Source organism: Malaclemys terrapin, chromosome 2 (genome assembly GCF_027887155.1).
Source record: "Malaclemys terrapin pileata isolate rMalTer1 chromosome 2, rMalTer1.hap1, whole genome shotgun sequence".
NCBI lineage: Eukaryota > Metazoa > Chordata > Testudines > Emydidae > Malaclemys > Malaclemys terrapin.
The window spans coordinates 96,110,546-96,128,294 of NC_071506.1; the positions used below are offsets into that span (position 1 = coordinate 96,110,546).

The window sequence follows — 17,749 nt, forward strand, 5'->3', positions numbered from 1 at the left end:
CTCTTACCTTCACAGATTTAGTAACCACCCAAAGAAATCAGTTACCTACAGTCAGGCACTCAGATACCACAGAAATATGCTCCAAGAAGAAAACCCAGGATACACAACTTAACACACTTAAAACTGCCTTTACTAACCAAGGACACCATCATGAAATGGGCCATCCAAATATTCTGAGAGAACCTACTTCAACACAGGAAAAACGAAAGACAAACAAAAAACTTCTGACTGAACGTCCCTAGTTGTCACATACCACCCCACCCTGAAGCCCATATAGGTTATCCTTAAACAATTACAACCCATACTTGATGGATACCACTTTCTGAAAGAAATCTTTCCCGATCCTCTCTTCTGGCCTTCAAACAATCTCTCCAAACTCAACATCAGAAGCAAGCTCCCCGCAGCTCAGGATTCACCAACTCAAGGTGGCATCAGACCCTGCCATAAAAATAGACGCAAAACCTGCAGACATATCATCTCCCATGCTACAATGATCAATACCCCTCCAACGCACCTTTCAAGATCCATGAGTCCTACACATGCCTATCACAACATGTGGTGTACCTCATCCAGTGCACTAATTGCCACAAGAACAACTATGTGGGTGAAACAAGACAATCACTATGCTCTTGAATGCACTCTCACAGAAAAATGATAAAAGACAGAAACACTGTATCACCTTGGGAGAACACTTTCCACTCCATATCTGACCGCTCAGTCCTTGTTCTCAAAGGAAACCTGCACACCTTCAAAACACAAGCCTGGGAACTTAAATTCATAACGCTGCTAGACACCAAAAATCATGGACTTAATAAAGACTGGATTTATGGCGCATTACAACAATCTGCAACTCACAAATCCACCTTCGTCCTAGGACTGCAGAAGTTAATTGACCACTTCAAATGGTCTCTTGCAACATATGTTAATTCCTTATTGGTTCCACTCTTGTATTTAGTTGTGACACTTAGGGCTTGGCTACCCTTGCGAGTTACAGCGCAATAAAGGAGCCCCGGGTGCACTAGCTCACTATCCGTCCACACTGGCAAGGCACGTAGAGCGCTCTGACTCCGCGGCTACAGCACTGCTGGTACTCCACCTCGGCGAGTGGAATAACGTTTGATGTGCCCCCGCTGGAGCACTGCAGCACCAGTGTAAATGGGGAGTTGCATTACTGCGCTCTGATTGGCCTCCGGTAACGTCCCATAATCCCCTTAAGTCAAGTGGCCACTCTTGTCTTTGAATTGCAGCAGGAATGCGGATATGCTCTTTGAAAGCTCCGTTTCTGACAACCGGATGCTTATCTGCCCCGAGACAAAGCAACCATTAGTGTGGAATGCTGTGTATGTGTGTGTGTGTGTGTGTGTGTGTGAGTGTGTGTGTGTGAGTGTGTGAGAGAGAGAGAGAGAGAGAGATGGATGGGGGGAGAGGAGGGAGGGGTCTGCTGCTGTCTGAACTTACAAGACAGCAGGATGACACGCTCTCAGCCCCCAGAAACCCACTCTCTCCCCCCACATACACATAACACACTCCCTGTCACACTCCACCCCACCCTTCCCATTTGAAAAGCAAATTGCAGTCACTTGCATGCTGGGATAGCTGCCCATAATGCACCGCTCCCAATGCCGCTGCAAGTGCAGCAAATGTGGCCACGCCAGTGCGCTTGAAGCTGTCAGTGTGGACAGACTGCAGCGCTTTCCCTACTGCGCTCTATGATGGCTGGTTTAACTCAAAGCGCTCTACATCTGAAAGTGTAGCCATGCTCTGAATAACATTCCCAGACTTGAAGCAGAGCTCTGTGTAAGCTTGAAAGCTTGTCTCTTTCATGAGCAGAAGATGGTCCAATAGCACATATTACATCATCCACCTTGTCTCTCTAATATCCTGGGACCAACAGCTACAACAGCACTGCAAACAACTTTTTTAAAAGAGCATTTAAAAAATGTTTCTCCCTAGTTAAACTAATGCAAACAAATCTCTTCCATACAAAGGCCCCAGGAACAACTATCCTGGATTATCAGGAAAAGAATGGAAGGTGAGGGGAGGCAGAGAAATGAGAATAGTAGGGCTGACGATTAATCACAGTTAATTGCACTGTTAAACAATAGAATACCAATTGCAATTTATTAAATCTTTTTGGATGTTTTTCCATATTTTCAATATATTGATTTCTATTAAAACACAGAATACAAAGTGTACAGTGCTCACTTTATATTATTTTTATTACAAATATTTGCACTGTAAAAATAAAACAAAAGAAAATATTTTTCAATTCACCTCATACAAGTACTGTAGTGCAATCTCTTTATCATGAAAGTGCAACTTACACATGTAGATTTTTTTTTGGTTACATAACTGCACTCAAAAACAAAACAATGTAAAACTTTAAAGCCTACAAGTCCACTCAGTCCTATTTCTTCTTCAGCCAATTGTTAAGACAAACAAGTTTGTTTATATTCACGGGAGATACTGCTGACTGCTTCTTATGTACAATATCACCTGAAAGTGAGAACAGGCGTTCGCATGACACTTTTGTAGCCGGCATTGCAAGGTATTTACGTGCCAGATGTGTTAAACATTTGTATGCCCCTTCATGCTTCGGCCACCATTCCAGAGAACATGCTTCCATGCTGATGATGCTCGTAAAAAAAACAATGTGTTAATTAAATTTGTGACTGAACTCCTTGGGGGAGAACTGTATGTGTCCTGTTCTTTTTTGCCTGCATTCTGCCATATAATTCATGTTATAGCAGTCTCGGATTATGATCCAGCACATGTTCATTTTAAGAACACAATCACAGCAGATTTGACAAAACACAAAGAAGGTACCAATGTTAGATTTCTAAGGATAGATAAAGCACTTGACCCAAGGTTTAAGAATCTGAAGTGCCTTCCAAAATCCGAGAGGGACGAGGTGTGGAGAATGCTTTCAGAAGTCTTAGAAAAGCAACACTCTGATGCAGAAACTACAGAATCCGAACCACCAAAAAAGAAAATCAACCTTCTGCTGGTGGCACCTGACTCAGATGATGAAAATAAACATGTGTTTGTCCACTCTGCTTTGGATCATTATCGAGCAGAACCCGTCATCAGCATGGACGCATGTCTTCTGGAATGGTGGTTGAAGCATGAAGGGACATATGAATCTTTAGCGTATCTGGCACATAAATATTTTGCAATGCTGGCTACAACAGTGCCAGGTGAATGCCTGTTCTCACTTTCAGGTGACATTTTAAACAAGATGTGGGCAGCATTATCTCCTGCAAATGTAACCAAACTTGTTTTTCTGAGTGATTGGCTGAAGTAGCACTGAGTGGACTTGTAGGTTTTAAAGTTTTACATTGTTTTATTTTTGAATGCAGTTTTTTTTTGTACATAATTCTACATTTGTAAGTTCAACTTTCATTATAAAGAGATTGCAGTACAGTACTTGTATAAGGTGAATTGAAATATACTATTTATTTTGTTTTTTACAGTGCTAATATTTGTAATCAAAAATAAATATAAAGTGAGCACTGTACATTTTGTATTCTGTGTTGTAATTGAAATCAATATATTTTAAAATGTAGAAAACATCCAAAAATATTTAAATAAATGGTATTCTATTATTAACAGCGCGATTAATCATGTGATTAATTTTTTTAATCGCTTGACAGCCCTAGAGGATAGGGATTCATTTTAAGATGCTTTGACAGAAAAATTCTAACAGTGATTACTCTTTAGAATACTTTTTTGAAACACACATTTAAAATTATGACAAGTTACTTAAGTCTTAATAGTAAACATAATTTTTAGATTTGTAATATATTTGTTTCTTAAACTTGGAGCAACAGTTTTATGCCAGAGTACACTAACCTCAGGATCTCTATCTACCCATAATGGAACTAGCCATGCCAGACCAAGCCGAGAAGGAACTTGTTCTTCACTTTTATCGTAAGGCAAGAACCAGAGAGACACCCAGTCCTGATCAGAAAGAAAAAAAAAATGAAAAGGATTTGTTTCAGACAGTAACTGTTCAAATAACCTCTTCCCTCCAACTATATACACTATTTTTTTTCTTTATTTCAGTACAAAGCATTAATATTGTATGACAAAGATTCTGGAGGCAAAATGTAAAGCTTAACAATATTACTGTGTGGTATAAAACACTTTTTGCATTATAAACAAAATTAAAATGAAAAATGCACTTGTCTGTAAGACAAGACTACTGTCTTAATATGGTATAATGGTTTCTAAATTAACAGAGAAAAATAAATGCTGAGAAATAAATGCTTAATTCTGTCTATTACCTGCACAAGTGAGAAATGCTATCCAAGACACTAACTTTACTATTCTTGAACTGTGTAGTCCTTTACTTCACCAGGAGCCTCCTTTATTTTATTGGGGCTATTTCCAGAGTAAAATACTATGCAACATGAGTAAGGGTAGCAGAATTAAAAACATCTGCTATCTGAACCCATTGTGAACTTCCCGAACTAATTTTTTTTCATTCTTAACAGACAGCATTCCTATTCTGGATTTTAGTCTCCCAAAATGGATTATAGTAAAATGCTGGCTTTGCTTTTAGCCAGTTTAAGCTCAGGACCATGACTTCCACCTTACTCTTAACCCTAAAAAACTGCAATTTACAGAATATGGTCACAAGCACATTTGGGGGCTACATTATAAGGATTTAATTAAACAAAATCAAACCATACTCATTAGTAGGCATTTTAGCCAGTTTAATTTTTCACATAAGCACCTAAGCAACTTTATAGATTATCTACATCTGCACAAAGACTTAGGACATTTAATAGAAGAGTCCAGAACCTCAATGTGTTTATTTAGGCTCTGATACACCACAAAGCTTAAGCACGGTCTTAAATTTAATGGGACTCACTCACACATTTAACGTTAAGAACATGTTTCAGGACTTTCTTGAATCAGCATCTTGTACATCAACACTACCAAAAGCAAGTTTTAATATTGTGCAGCATTCTGTTAAAAGAACCTTTATCTCCAGAACTGTTGGGCAAATCAAGGTATTTTTATTCAACCGTACTGTTTCCAAGTACCAGAAGTAACCTTATTTAAAATAATCTTGAAGACACTATCCTTATTACAAAATTATTTTAGAAGTAAACAACATACTTTTAGCCCTGATTTTCCATCCTTGCCTTTGAATAGTACCTCATTCTGCAAGTAGTTCCTCTTAAATCAGAAGGACTACTTGCAGAGTGATACTGCTCAGTAAGTAAGGTTAGCAGGATTGGACCTTAGCTAGTATATGTGGTACACTTAAAATAGTGATATTAGAATTTTCTAGTATTCAAATTCAGTAATTTAAAGCATCACATTTCCAAGAAAAACATCAGTTAAAATTCAATTTTCTGCTCTCTAAAGTCAAGAGAAACTAGACTGTCGGTTTGAACTCTGTCAGTAACAATGTGTCAATGCTTAAATTACACAGATGAAAAACTAAGGGCAGCTTTTAGTGCTCTTACCATATTTTTGGCTTGAGACATCATTTCATGGGACAAGTGAAGCAAGCAAAGTACTGTGCTCTTTGTGACACCTTTGCCCATGAAGGACATAGCATTTCCTCCCCATTCAACATAAAAAGATGAGATGACCTGTAATAAAATAAAAAATAAAAATAAAATAAAACAACAATTTCATGGTGGCTTTACTATGAGGAATACATAGATAAATACGAACAGTCCTGCAGACTTCAGTTAATTTAAATCATGACTAAGTGTAAATAGCAGCCTTTACCTGCAATTTTAGAAATACCTTACATTTCTAGTATAACAAGCTACTTGGGCAGAGGTTCATTTATGATAAGGCTGTACCCCAGTGTTCAATGTCCTGCTCTTCTCTTGGCTCTCATTCAGGTGTGCAGTGTCCTTCATTTGTCTATGGGCCAGTTACCGAATGGATCTTTTATGTGGTTGTGACAGTTATTCATGATCAGGTGTTTTTGTTCTGAGTCTTGTATTAGTATGCCTGGGATTACAATGTATTGTTTTGTTAAACATGTTCAATTTTTAGCCTTGACTAATTCACATATCCAGCTTGCCACAAACCCTATGTCCCAAGTTACTATTTTGTATTAAAACACCCCCTTTGGATAACTTAAAAACAAAACATCTTTTGCATGGCTAATAAAGACACACAAACTTTTCAGTTATGGCAGTCAATTAAAATATTTTGTAGCTCTTCATAATTGTCTGTTGGATAGCCAGCTTTCCAATATTATGAAGAAATTATTTATGGCTATCTTGGTTCTTAAAAAAAGGGAATGGTGCGGATAATGCTGTACTTCTTGCTAAAAAGTAAATTGGTTATTACAAGAAGCTTTCTGTAAAAAAAACGTTTGTGTTTAGTTGTTGGCGCTTTGTATAAAACTTACACTACAGAAAGAGGGTTTATATTGGGCAGTTTATTTTGACTTGCACTGATATAAATGGAAATTTTAATTTTAAACATCAAAACCTGCTAAACAGTGATATGGTCACAAAACTGATGTAACCATCAGGTGTAAGAATTACACCTAAAGAACATTTTCCACCAAAAACACTGCTATTATAACTTGCCCATTTGCCTGTTCCTTCAAGCCACCCCCTTCCATAAAAACCCCAAACCAACCCACTATTAAGTTATCTGTTATATTTGGTTCACTTGAAATTGATGAAACTTACTGCAGACAGGACCTAAATGTTAGCAATTAGTTCCTTGTTGCCTTCATCTAGCTGTTACCTATGACCACTTTCTATCACGTCACACCATCTATAATCTTGGTCCCATTTTTGATTCTAGACTCCCATCTGAACTTTCATCAATCAAACGGATCCAACTATTTTACTTCCACTTTAGGAACTTGCCAACTTGCTAAATAAGCTGTTGAACTCTATGTTTTTGTTTGATCACATCATGATTTATAGTAATCAGTTGTTTGCAGGACTTCCAGATATTCATTGACTGTCTTCAGTTATTTCAGAAGCTGACAATTAGATTAAAAGTAAAATGTTTCTATCAGAATAGTCTTTTCAGAGAGTTATCAAAGCTGTCGACAATGTTTAAAATTTGAATCTTAAAGAATAACTTCTGATGTATCTCTTTTTTCACTCTTTATGATAACCTGTTTGAAGACCAAAGTTAAAATCTAGACAAACGGTTTTCCTCCGCTTTGCAACTATTCTACATTACTATAAGATTACTTAAGAGTACTAAATTATCTGTAATATTTTATTTTAGAAGACAGATAAGTTGGGTTATTTGGGGAGGGGGCGGGGGGGAGAGAAGCAGGAAATATTTCCATAGACTGACAACAAATGAAGGGACCCGAAAATGAGGGTTTGGGGCTTACAAACAATGAAATTATTCCTTTAGCCCACTATGCTTTCCCTAGTTTACCGCTATCTTACCTACCTACCAAGGTTTTCTTTTTTTGCATTTCTAAAGAACTTTTGCCAACAGGCAGACATCCTGTGGATTTTTCTCTTTTGTATTTCTTAATTATAAAACTCAGTCCAATAGACAAAGGACACACTGATTTTGAAAAATCACTAGCCTTATTTACCTCCTATAATTTAACTCTTGTCTGAAACTAACAGGTACAAAAATGAGAGAACAGAGGCACAAAGAACAGAGCAACACAAATTGGATTGATTTGTTTTTAATTTAGACTAATACTTGTCACTTCAGATTGGTTTTAGTGTCCACCCAGAACATTTACATTCCACAGTTTAATCTTCAGTTTATTTTTTGCCATATTGGAGATAAAAAAATAGGAAGAAAAAAACCTCTCTCCACTGTCTAGCTATGCCAAAAGAAGAGTAGGAGGCACTGGATATGGTTTTAATTTAATTAAATATGTGGGATTACACACCAGATAAGACTACAGTGTAGGTAATTCTATATGTGTTTCCATATACTCTGGGGGCTGCCATCAGGCTTCCCTCTTCCCAATCCAGATCTCACTGACCCCACTACTTTAACCCCATCACCCCCTCCTTGTATGGGGGTTAAAAAGGGAGCTATAAGGGAGGGGCTGACTCCCTGCTATATAAGTAATAGGCACCCCAAATCGCCTTTCTCTGCTCCTTTAAAGGATTCTTCCTTTAAATCCTTTACCAATCCAATTTACCTGATCATTGTACCCATTCCATATGGAGTACCTGCTCTGGACATTTTGCCACAAGCTTACATAACGAGTTGCGACATTAACCCCTAATGGCCTAATCCTCCTTTCCTACCCTACCAAGCCCTAACTCACAGAGGGGAGGCTAAAAATCCACCTTACCTCAGCCAATCTGGTGGTGAGAGAAAATGCCTTCCCAGACCTCCGAGAAGAGCCAGGACTAGCATAATGCCCACAGCAGGTAACCATAAAGTCTGGTATTTTAACCACTTCCACAGGTGGAAGTGTGGGTGCTGCTAGCTTTGTCCAAGTTAAAGACGGCTTTGCCAGAACTGCCTTGGGTGTAATTACACTCCTATCTTCAGTCAGCTGTTATGGGGAGGGGGCAGTCGTCCCCGCTCCCCACATGACCCGATCTGGCTGTACTGTGTCCTGCTTCTTTACCTGAACAGGTAATTGTACCGGGGGGGGGGGGGGGGAGTGGAGGGAAGAGGAGAACGTAGAAGAGGGGCCTTAATGGGGGCAACAACCCTCTTCCTACCAACCTGCCGAAAAGCTCTGTGCATGCAATTAAAAGGGTAATTCACCTTCTCCTTCCAGCCAGATAAAGGACCCCACCTCTTAATATGCAGTGAGGACATTATAAAAACAACTTTTGTTTTGAACAGCCCTAAAGCCAGAAAAGTTGAGCATCGAAAGTTGATATTTGGCATGAAAATAGTCCTCATTTGGCATAGACTTGAGTTGTTTTGGATTAAATTAATTTTGATTTTGCCAATTAGATTCTTTGAAAATTATATATGTAGAGTACATTTTGCATAGACTTTTACTAAGCTCATAAAGGGATCAATCCTACATAATTATGTCAAAGGAATGTTATCATTAATTTCATTTAGAACAGGGTAAAGACCAAAGTGCACAGAGGGGGAAGACCACGCTGAACCTTCATGCACAAATAACTTAGCAGCTCACTTAAAAACGTAGTGGTGATACTCAACATGTACACCTCATAAGGTCCTCTTAAAAGGTCCAGTAGAGGATCAAATATGACGAACTTATCAAACACAAAGGCACTGAAATATACAATTTCAAACTGGTCAAAATGGATCTGCTTCACTCCACCACTCATAAGTTATTTTTTTATTTCTAACTGGTGAAGTTAAATATTTTTTTATTTGATACTCCTTCCCTGCAACTTGCATGACGGACACACACCCAGAATTCATTCACTGTTCCGTTTTCACTGAAATCACTGTGCCACAAGATTACCAAGTAAAATTTCCCAATAATCATATTTCATTTAACAAAACACACAAGAGTAATATGTACCTTGTTTTATTATTGCTACCACCAAAATACAAGTGATAACATAAGTTACTTACCTCAAGAAGACCTGTCAAATATTTCATACAAATTGTGAATGGCTCAGTTGTTGCAGAGTATGAACTCCAGCCTGGATGTGCAGTGACATGGACCATTCCTCGTAACGTTCTCTCCAAAGAAGGCAATCCATAAAAGTGGGGCGCATCTGTTACCCGTAAACACTGTAGCAGTTTCAGAGCCAGCTGTGTTCGGAAACAATCAGTAAGTTCCAAGCCTTTTCTGTTCCAAATACAAAAGGCAAATGTATCAGATGGAAGTATAAAAATTAACTTAATCGGTATTATTTTATTGAATGCCAATGGCATTTTATTGTACCTGTAGTCTATAAGTCTAGGTATCAAAATCTCTTGTATATGGTAAAGCAGGACAAAGTTTGACATTTGCAGCTTCAAGTGTTTTTCAGTTCTGAAAGCCCCAAATTTCAATTTGAAAAATGTAGGAACACTCACTCAAATAAAAAAGGGATGAATACAGAAAGAACCCTGTAATATACTAAGGAACACACCAAAGAGAGGGAAAGAAAAATCCAGAATTCTGGATCCCTTGTTATGAGACGAAGAAAAAAGTGCCGCCTTCACTAGTTGCACTTTAAAAAGTTCGGTCTTAGAGATGATAAAGGTATCAGAGACATTTCCTGTAGTTAAAGTGCTACCAGGCTACCAGATAAAAATGGTACAGTGTTATAGGCCATGCACCCAGCTGTTAAGCAAAATGTGGCGATCAGCAGGGATTTTTGTAACTCCCCCACCCTTTTTTAAGAATGTCTTCCTTACTGTTACAGATAAAAAATAAAATGAACTGGAGGAAAAAAAAAAAGACTATTGCTTTGAAGAAACCATAAACAGGTAAATTGTGGTTAGCTTAGTTATAAGGTGAATATTATTATTCCAAATTGGCCTGATGTTGGAAAGGTACAATTTTAAAAATATTTTGAATAAAACCACAGGTAGCAGTAAAAAGAGTTTTATTAATGCATTTAGGCAGAAACATAAGGTTAGAGATGTCTGGTTATTGCTTTAGGGTATGGAGACAAATTAATAGGAAATTCACATTGCTACTACCATGACTGCATAAATTAATGTGGAAACAGCTTAAGACCTTCTATTGGAGCTGAGAGTCAGGGATAAGGGCCAAACTGCCTGTGGCTGAAATAATTAGGCCTGAAAAAAAAATTGGGTAATATTAAATATTTGCTGATTTCTCATTTGTTGATGATATGTCTCAACTACTCTGATGTCCCTTATTCGCTTATAAATAACTGCCAGAAAGGCAGCAGAGTCAGCATCCACTCATGCATGTTTTATCAACTAATAAGTAGAAATGACAAGTCCTACCCCTTTTCAGATAACAAATTGAAAATATATTATTTGCTGTAACTAGAAATACTATAGCCAACACCACAGACCCCAACCTCCATAAAAGTAGAAAGTACTCAAGCAATTTTAGTATAGAATAAGTGAAAGGGCCTAATGTTGAGCCTCACATCAAATGGCAAACATATTTTCCACTTTACACAGTGAGGATTGAAGATACTTCCCTCCCATCACTTGCCCTGATCCCTTAAATTATTTGGTCTCTAATCACCTATAAAGAACACTGGTTTTTGCCATGGCAAAAGGAATTTTGTCAAGTCATCATTTTCTCCTTTTTTTAAAAAAAGGAGAAAAGCCCTGGTACATACTGTAATTATTACCTATATATGCACATATATAAAATGTGTCTTTATAACAGATTATACAATTACCAACAAGTTTCCAATGTTTCCATTTAGCTAGAATCTTGAAATTTGGTATATTCATTAGATCGGATTGTTAAGTACAGAAATCAGCCCAAATTTGAAATGTGACCTTTCAACAAATTACTAAAACATGAATAGTTTTTAATCAGATGTCTGTGTTTCACGTGTCTTTAAATACATACAGAATATTGGAGGAAATTACTAAAATTATCTGCAAGGGAGCCACTGTGGGGATGAGACCTCAAATTTGAAGATATGAAGATTATAGTTCACCAGTTTTATTTAGTGGGTTTTACACAATATATTTTTCATTTTTTATAAAAGAAATATAAAATATTTTATAAATATTTAATATTTATATTATACATATTTAATATTAAAAAATGCAGCTGTTTAAGGGCCTGATCCAAGTTTATTGATATCAATGAAATGTAAAGACTTCCATTGACTTCAACTGGCTTTGGATCAAGCCCTACAACACCACGCATTTGTTCATCGGCATTTGTATGCTATATCAAGATATATTCAATTAGAGCTGATCAGAAAACAGCAAGAAAATTTTGCAAAGAATTTCCCTGAAAAAACTGTCATTTTTCATCAAATATTCAAAGGAATTTGGCCAGATCTACATCTGATAATAGGCTTGTCTACAGAAATATTTAGTTTGCAGCCTACTGGGGCATAAATCTACTCTGCATTAGTCTGCTGCACGCTGTTTGTCCATGTGAATTCTGCTTTAACCCACCTTGCTTTGAAGTAGATTGGGAGTAGATTAAAGCACACCAGGGAACTTTTAGTGCGTGGCAGCAAGGTCCACATGGATACAGTGTGCAGCACACTAGTGAGAGGTAATTTCAGAGCCCTGATTGCCACAAACTAAGTGTTCATTTAGACAAGGCCTTAGCTGCAAAATATCTGGATATGGAAAGTGACCTTATCCCACCCACTATCAAGTTCTGATACTTCACAACCTTTAAAAAGGCATGCATGCAACAATATGTTCATGTAATATTAATGTAACATTTCTATCATTGTTACAATCTTTCAACGTATAACAAATAACAGTTTGATAATTAATTTACGCTGTTATTTTATTTTAAAACAATTAAACTAAATGTCACGTCTTTTACCAATCTGAACTCTCAGGTGACTCTGCCAATAATCACATCTGTCCAAAGGGCAGACTGTTGTGAACTAATATGTGCAATTGTATCATCAATTCTTTCAGAGGCTCACAATTAGCAATAAACCAGGTCTAAGCGGTAGCCCAATTTATAGCATGGCTATAGTCTGATCTTTCGGATCCAAATAAAACCAGATTTGACTAAATAAGTCTGTTTATGTTCATACAGTATACATGATCATATATACAGTGGGGAGAGAGCATTAAAAAAGATATGGGGTATTAAATATAGAGGGTATTAAAAAAATGTAGTTACAATCTTTTTCTATTGTGCCATCAAGGACTTATAATTATATTACTGAGGTACAATATTTCAGCTACCATATATTTGAACCCTGAATCATGTGGACAGATCCTCTTATACTGTACCTATTAGTAACTGATGTGAAGCAGAGTAGCAACATGTTAAAGAGACTGATCAGTTCTTTCTGCAGTTGTTGCCTGACAGCAGTCTGTATGTCATCTGTTTCATCCTGATCCTGGGATTCAGGTCGTACCAGAAGGTCTAACAGTGAACTTGAATTCTAAAGAGGGAAATAACATTAAAATCTTCGATTCCTATCCTAATATCCTGTCTGAGAATTTTTTTTTTTTTGGTCCACTTGTTATAAGTTAAAATGTAGTTTAATAATTTCACTAATGAATACTTCCTTTAAAAACCTGAAATGTATACTTTTCTATTAGGTCTGCCAGTCTACTAAGCAGTACACAAGACAAGTTCTGATCATTAAGTCAGAGTACACTGCATTATGAAGCAGTGCTATTCAAGACAATGCAAATGTCAGATGAATTATTTCCCTGAGATTCCAAAAGCATGTGAAAAATACACACATGCAATTGAAATTAGTTCAAATTATATCCTCCTGTTTGACTACATTTCCTGAAAGACTCAATCTGATGGCTTTTAGTTGTTAATATATTTTATATTTAATGGGCTCTCTTTTCAACAGTGCTTAGGCTCCCATTTAAAGGAGATGGAGTGATCCAATTTCCATAAGTAGTCAGATTTTCATAATAAGTGAGAGCAATGGGAGCTGCTGGATGCTGAATACTCACTTTTATGCTTAGATTACATTTCATTTGTACTCTTTAAAAAGCAGATGATATGCCCTATGCAGGATCTCTTCCAAGGTAGAAAACCAAATAAATTAGCCTTCTTTTAGCCCCATGTAGTTTAGAAAATAAAGCAACTGGTACCTTATTAGATCAAACACCTAAAAGTACTGCAGACTTCATCCTCGGTTAATAGTATTTTACTATCAGTTTTTCATACTATCACTTCAAAAGAAGTTTTATTTACAAGCTACAGACAATCAGCAGCCAGTCCAAATAGAGAATGTATTACCACCATTTAAGTAGTATCATTACTACGAAGTCATAAGCTTAACACTGAAATCATAGAAGTATATGAGTAGAAACCTAACGGTATCATCTGGCAAAAGCAACACTTGCCATCAGAAAAGTCATTTACACAACAGCAAAACCTTTTACAATTGTTTGATGTTAAATATTAAAAGTTGTGGTTCAGACTACAAGGTAACCTATCACTCTAATGATAAATTTAATTGTAGTTCTTGATTTTGAAAAAACAATATGATTTTCTTTAAAGCAGCAGAAATCATTTAGCGGTTTTCTACCAGGAATGTTTTAACCAAAAGCAAAATGCATTTTAAAGGCTTTATTTGTGGATGGTCTGCTGCTATATCACTTTGTGAAGTTTGCAATTTATATTTTCCCCTAGGTATATTCTTACATGTTTAAGCACTACCTCCAGAATCCACTGTAGATGTTCTGCCTCCAAACTCTTCTTCTGTTCCCTAAGCAACTTGTTTAGAAAACTTAAGACATCAGCCAGAAGCTTCTCATCTTCTGTAGAAGCTGGAAGTACTTGCAGAAACCTTTGGTACAAACAAACAGTATAACTATGGATTTCACTTTCGTACCTGAAGCACATGACTTGAGATCTGAAATTCCAACATGATATAAAATATCCTTCAATATAGCAACACTATGGACTTCTCTATAGTAAGGATTAAATTTAGAGATATGAACAGAAGTAAAGACAGGGAAAGAGCTATTAACACTTAAATATACTACCAAAACTAACTACAAGGGAAAAGAGCTGAATTAACTGCCTTCTTTTTTACAATTCATCTTTTAAATTCAGTTGTTTTAGTCATATTTATTTTTTAGATTTTGCTCCTTTTCTAAGTGCAAGTTATATATACTTGGCAACTAAAAAGTAAATTCCTTTTTAACATATCTTTTTTAAAATACTGAAAACAGAGGATCTTTTCTTGTCATGTTATTCTGTAGAGAAAAGTTTATTAGGAAAACTCCAAGTATTCTATACATCTTAAAGCTTAGATACTTAATATTATAGGGGCAGCTGGTAGCAACCGCTATTTAGATTGCTTAACATTTTCCATTATATAAGATTTTTGACCTTTTCCATAAGAAGCTATCACATTTCCATTGTTTGTAACAGGCCTTTGCTATTCAACAGGGGAAATCATCTCACAAAGAAGTGCTTTTTCTTTGTCCCAGGCAATTCCATTTAGATTTAGCTCAGTTCTAAAGTGTTCAAATCATCATTTTCCATCTCACTTGCAGTCCAGAAATTTTTGGCAGTGTGCCAAAATTAACGAAGATTCCAAGACTGGCTAAATCTGTTACCACAGTAGTATTACCAACATCATAGATACACCTGTGAGCTGCCAGAGTTGCTGCTATGTGGAAGGGGATCGGAGGAGAGAAGGAGGAAAGCCAAGCTTCCCCCCACAATCCCTTCTGCCTACTTCGCCCATTCTCAGCTCCAGAGTCCCATCCCATCTCCCCACTGTGCCCAAAGCACACAGGACAAGAGCTTCTTCAACTCCTGCATGCAGGGAGCCAAGAAAGAGAGATAAGCCAAGCTTTCCCTGGAGCCACTCCCTTCCTCCTCAACTCCCAGGGAGAGCAATTACTGAGCTGGGCTCTACTTGTAATCCTCTTGGACCAACATATGGCCCCAGCAGTCCATTCTCATGGGGCAGGAGCCACCCCCATGGCTGGGTGGGGAAGCTAGCTGGGCTCTCCCCAATCATATTCTGGACCCAGCACATGGTACCAGCAGCCCATCCTGTCCTCTTCTGGACTGAGCTACAGCTAATGTATTTAGTCTTGCATTCAAGAAGTAGCAGTCTGTGCTGCAGTCATGAAGGCTATGGGTTCAAATCCTGTTGATAGTGCATGATGGGGATAATGCACGATTAGTTATACATAGTCGAGAAAACTGTTGCTCTTCGAGATGTGTTGGTCATGTCCATTCCATTCTAGGTGTGTGCACGCCAATGTGCACGGTTGTTGGAGATTTTTGCCTTAGCGGTATCCACTGGGCTGGCTGTGGCGCCCGCACGAGTACGGCACTCAAGGGTCAGTATATCAGGCGCCACCAGCCCTATGGCCTCTCAGTTCCTTCTTGCTGGCAACTCTGGGCAGGAGAGACAGGTTATAGAATGGACATAAGCAACATATCTCGAAGAACAACAGTTATGAAAGGTAGGTAACCACTTTTTCTTCTTTGAGTGCTTGCTCATGTCGATTCCATTCTAGGTGACTCACAAGCAACATCAATGGAGGTGGGGTCAGAGTTCACGGTCTTGCAGCTTGCAGCACTGTTCTGCCAAAGCCAGTGTCATCTTGAGCTTGCTGGGTAAGCACATAATGAGATGCGAATGTGTGGACAGACGACCAGGGAGCGGCCCTACTGATCTCTTGGATTGGTACCTGTGTCAAAAAGGCCGCTGACAGAGCTCGTGCCCTAGTCGAGTGTGCCGTCACGATCGCCACAGAGGCACCTTTGTCAACTCATAGCAATAGCAGATACAGGCCGTGATCCAGGACAAAATCCTCTGAGCGGACACTGGGCAACCTTTCATTCTGTCAGCCACCACAACAAACAACTGCCTTGACTTACATAACGGTTTTGTTCTATCTATGTAGAAGGCCAGCGCCCTCCTAACATCCAGGTGTGTAGCCTGCGCTCCTCATCTGACACACAAGGCTTTGTAAAGAAGATGGGTAAGTATATGTCCTGGCCAGGATGAAACTGGGAAACGACCTTGGGCAGAAAGGCTGGGCTCGGTCCAGGGAGGATCGGATGTGGTCTGGCACCCTGACTACCCAGTGTAGGTCGTGCCTGTTGGGGATGTAGACCGATGCCAGCCATGTTTGCAAAGGCCAAAGATGGAGTCAAGCATGGCTGACCACATATGTACACGTGGCCATGTGGCCCAACAACCGCAGGCAGGTGTGAGGTGTGGTGAGTGGGTGGTTCTTTACATGGGAGATAAGGTTCGATGTGGCCTGAAAACATGCTTCTGAAAGGAAGGCTCTGGCTCACATGGGGTCGAGAACTGCCCCAATGAACTCTATTCAGGGAACCGGCGTTAAGGTGTATTTTTTTTCTCATTTATTAACAGGCCCAGGTCGCGGCATGTGGAACGCACCAGATCGAGGCTCCTCTGCACTTGCTCCGGAGACCTGCCTTCGATGAGCCAGTCGTCGAGATACAGGAAGAACTGGACCCCTCAACGTCTCAAGTCAGCAGCCACTGGCGCAATACATTTTGTGAACATGCTCAGGGCTGATGAGAGGCCAAGGGCAGCCCCCTAAATTGAAAATGGCGTCCGCCCACTATGAAACGGAAGAAATGTCTGTGACCTTGAAATATGGAAATAAGTAGGGCCCTACCAAATTCACGGCCATGAAAATCGCATCACAGACCGTGAAATCTGGTCTTGTATGTGCATTTACCCTATACCAAACAGATTTCATGGGGGAGACCACTGTTTCTCAAATTGGGGGTCCTGATACTTAAAGGAGTTGCAGGGATTGTTTTACAAGATTATTTTAGGGAGGGTCATTGTTTTGCCACCCTTACTTATGCGTTGCCTTCAGAACTGGGCAGCTGGAGAGTGGTGGCTGTTGGCCAGGCATCCAGCTGTGAAGGCAGAGCCCTGCCAGCAGCAGCGCAGAAGTAAGGGTAGCAATATCATACCATGCCACCCTTACTTCTATGGTGTTGCCTTCAGAGCTGAGCAGCCGGAGAGTGGAGGCTGCTGACTGAGGGCCCAGCTCTGCAGGCAGCAGTACAGAAGGCATGGTATGGTGTTGCTACCCTTACTTCTGTGCTGCTGCTGGCGGGGCGTTGCCTTCACAGCTGGGCGCCTGGCCAACAGCCACCACTCTCCAGCCGCCCAGCTCTGAAGGTAGCGCATAAGTAAGGGTGGCAATACCATACCATGCCATCCATACTTCTGGACTGCTGCTGGCGGTGGCTCTG

At 39.0% G+C, this 17,749-nt stretch overlaps 1 protein-coding gene across 4 annotated transcripts in view; it reads right to left on the reverse strand.

The window, feature by feature from the left end:
* Positions 1 to 17,749, reverse strand: part of RTTN (rotatin) — a 180,885-nt gene that overhangs the window by 92,472 nt on the left and 70,664 nt on the right. For 3 of the 4 annotated variants that reach the window (XM_054020284.1, XM_054020283.1, XM_054020285.1), the window contains 5 exons: positions 14,177 to 14,321; positions 12,793 to 12,947; positions 9,502 to 9,721; positions 5,481 to 5,609; positions 3,853 to 3,960 (listed from right to left, as the gene is read on the reverse strand). In XM_054020284.1, the coding sequence (XP_053876259.1) occupies positions 3,853 to 3,960; positions 5,481 to 5,609; positions 9,502 to 9,721; positions 12,793 to 12,947; positions 14,177 to 14,321 (757 nt within the window). The remainder of the gene's footprint in view (positions 1 to 3,852; positions 3,961 to 5,480; positions 5,610 to 9,501; positions 9,722 to 12,792; positions 12,948 to 14,176; positions 14,322 to 17,749) is intronic. The other variant, XM_054020287.1, reaches the window with a different exon arrangement.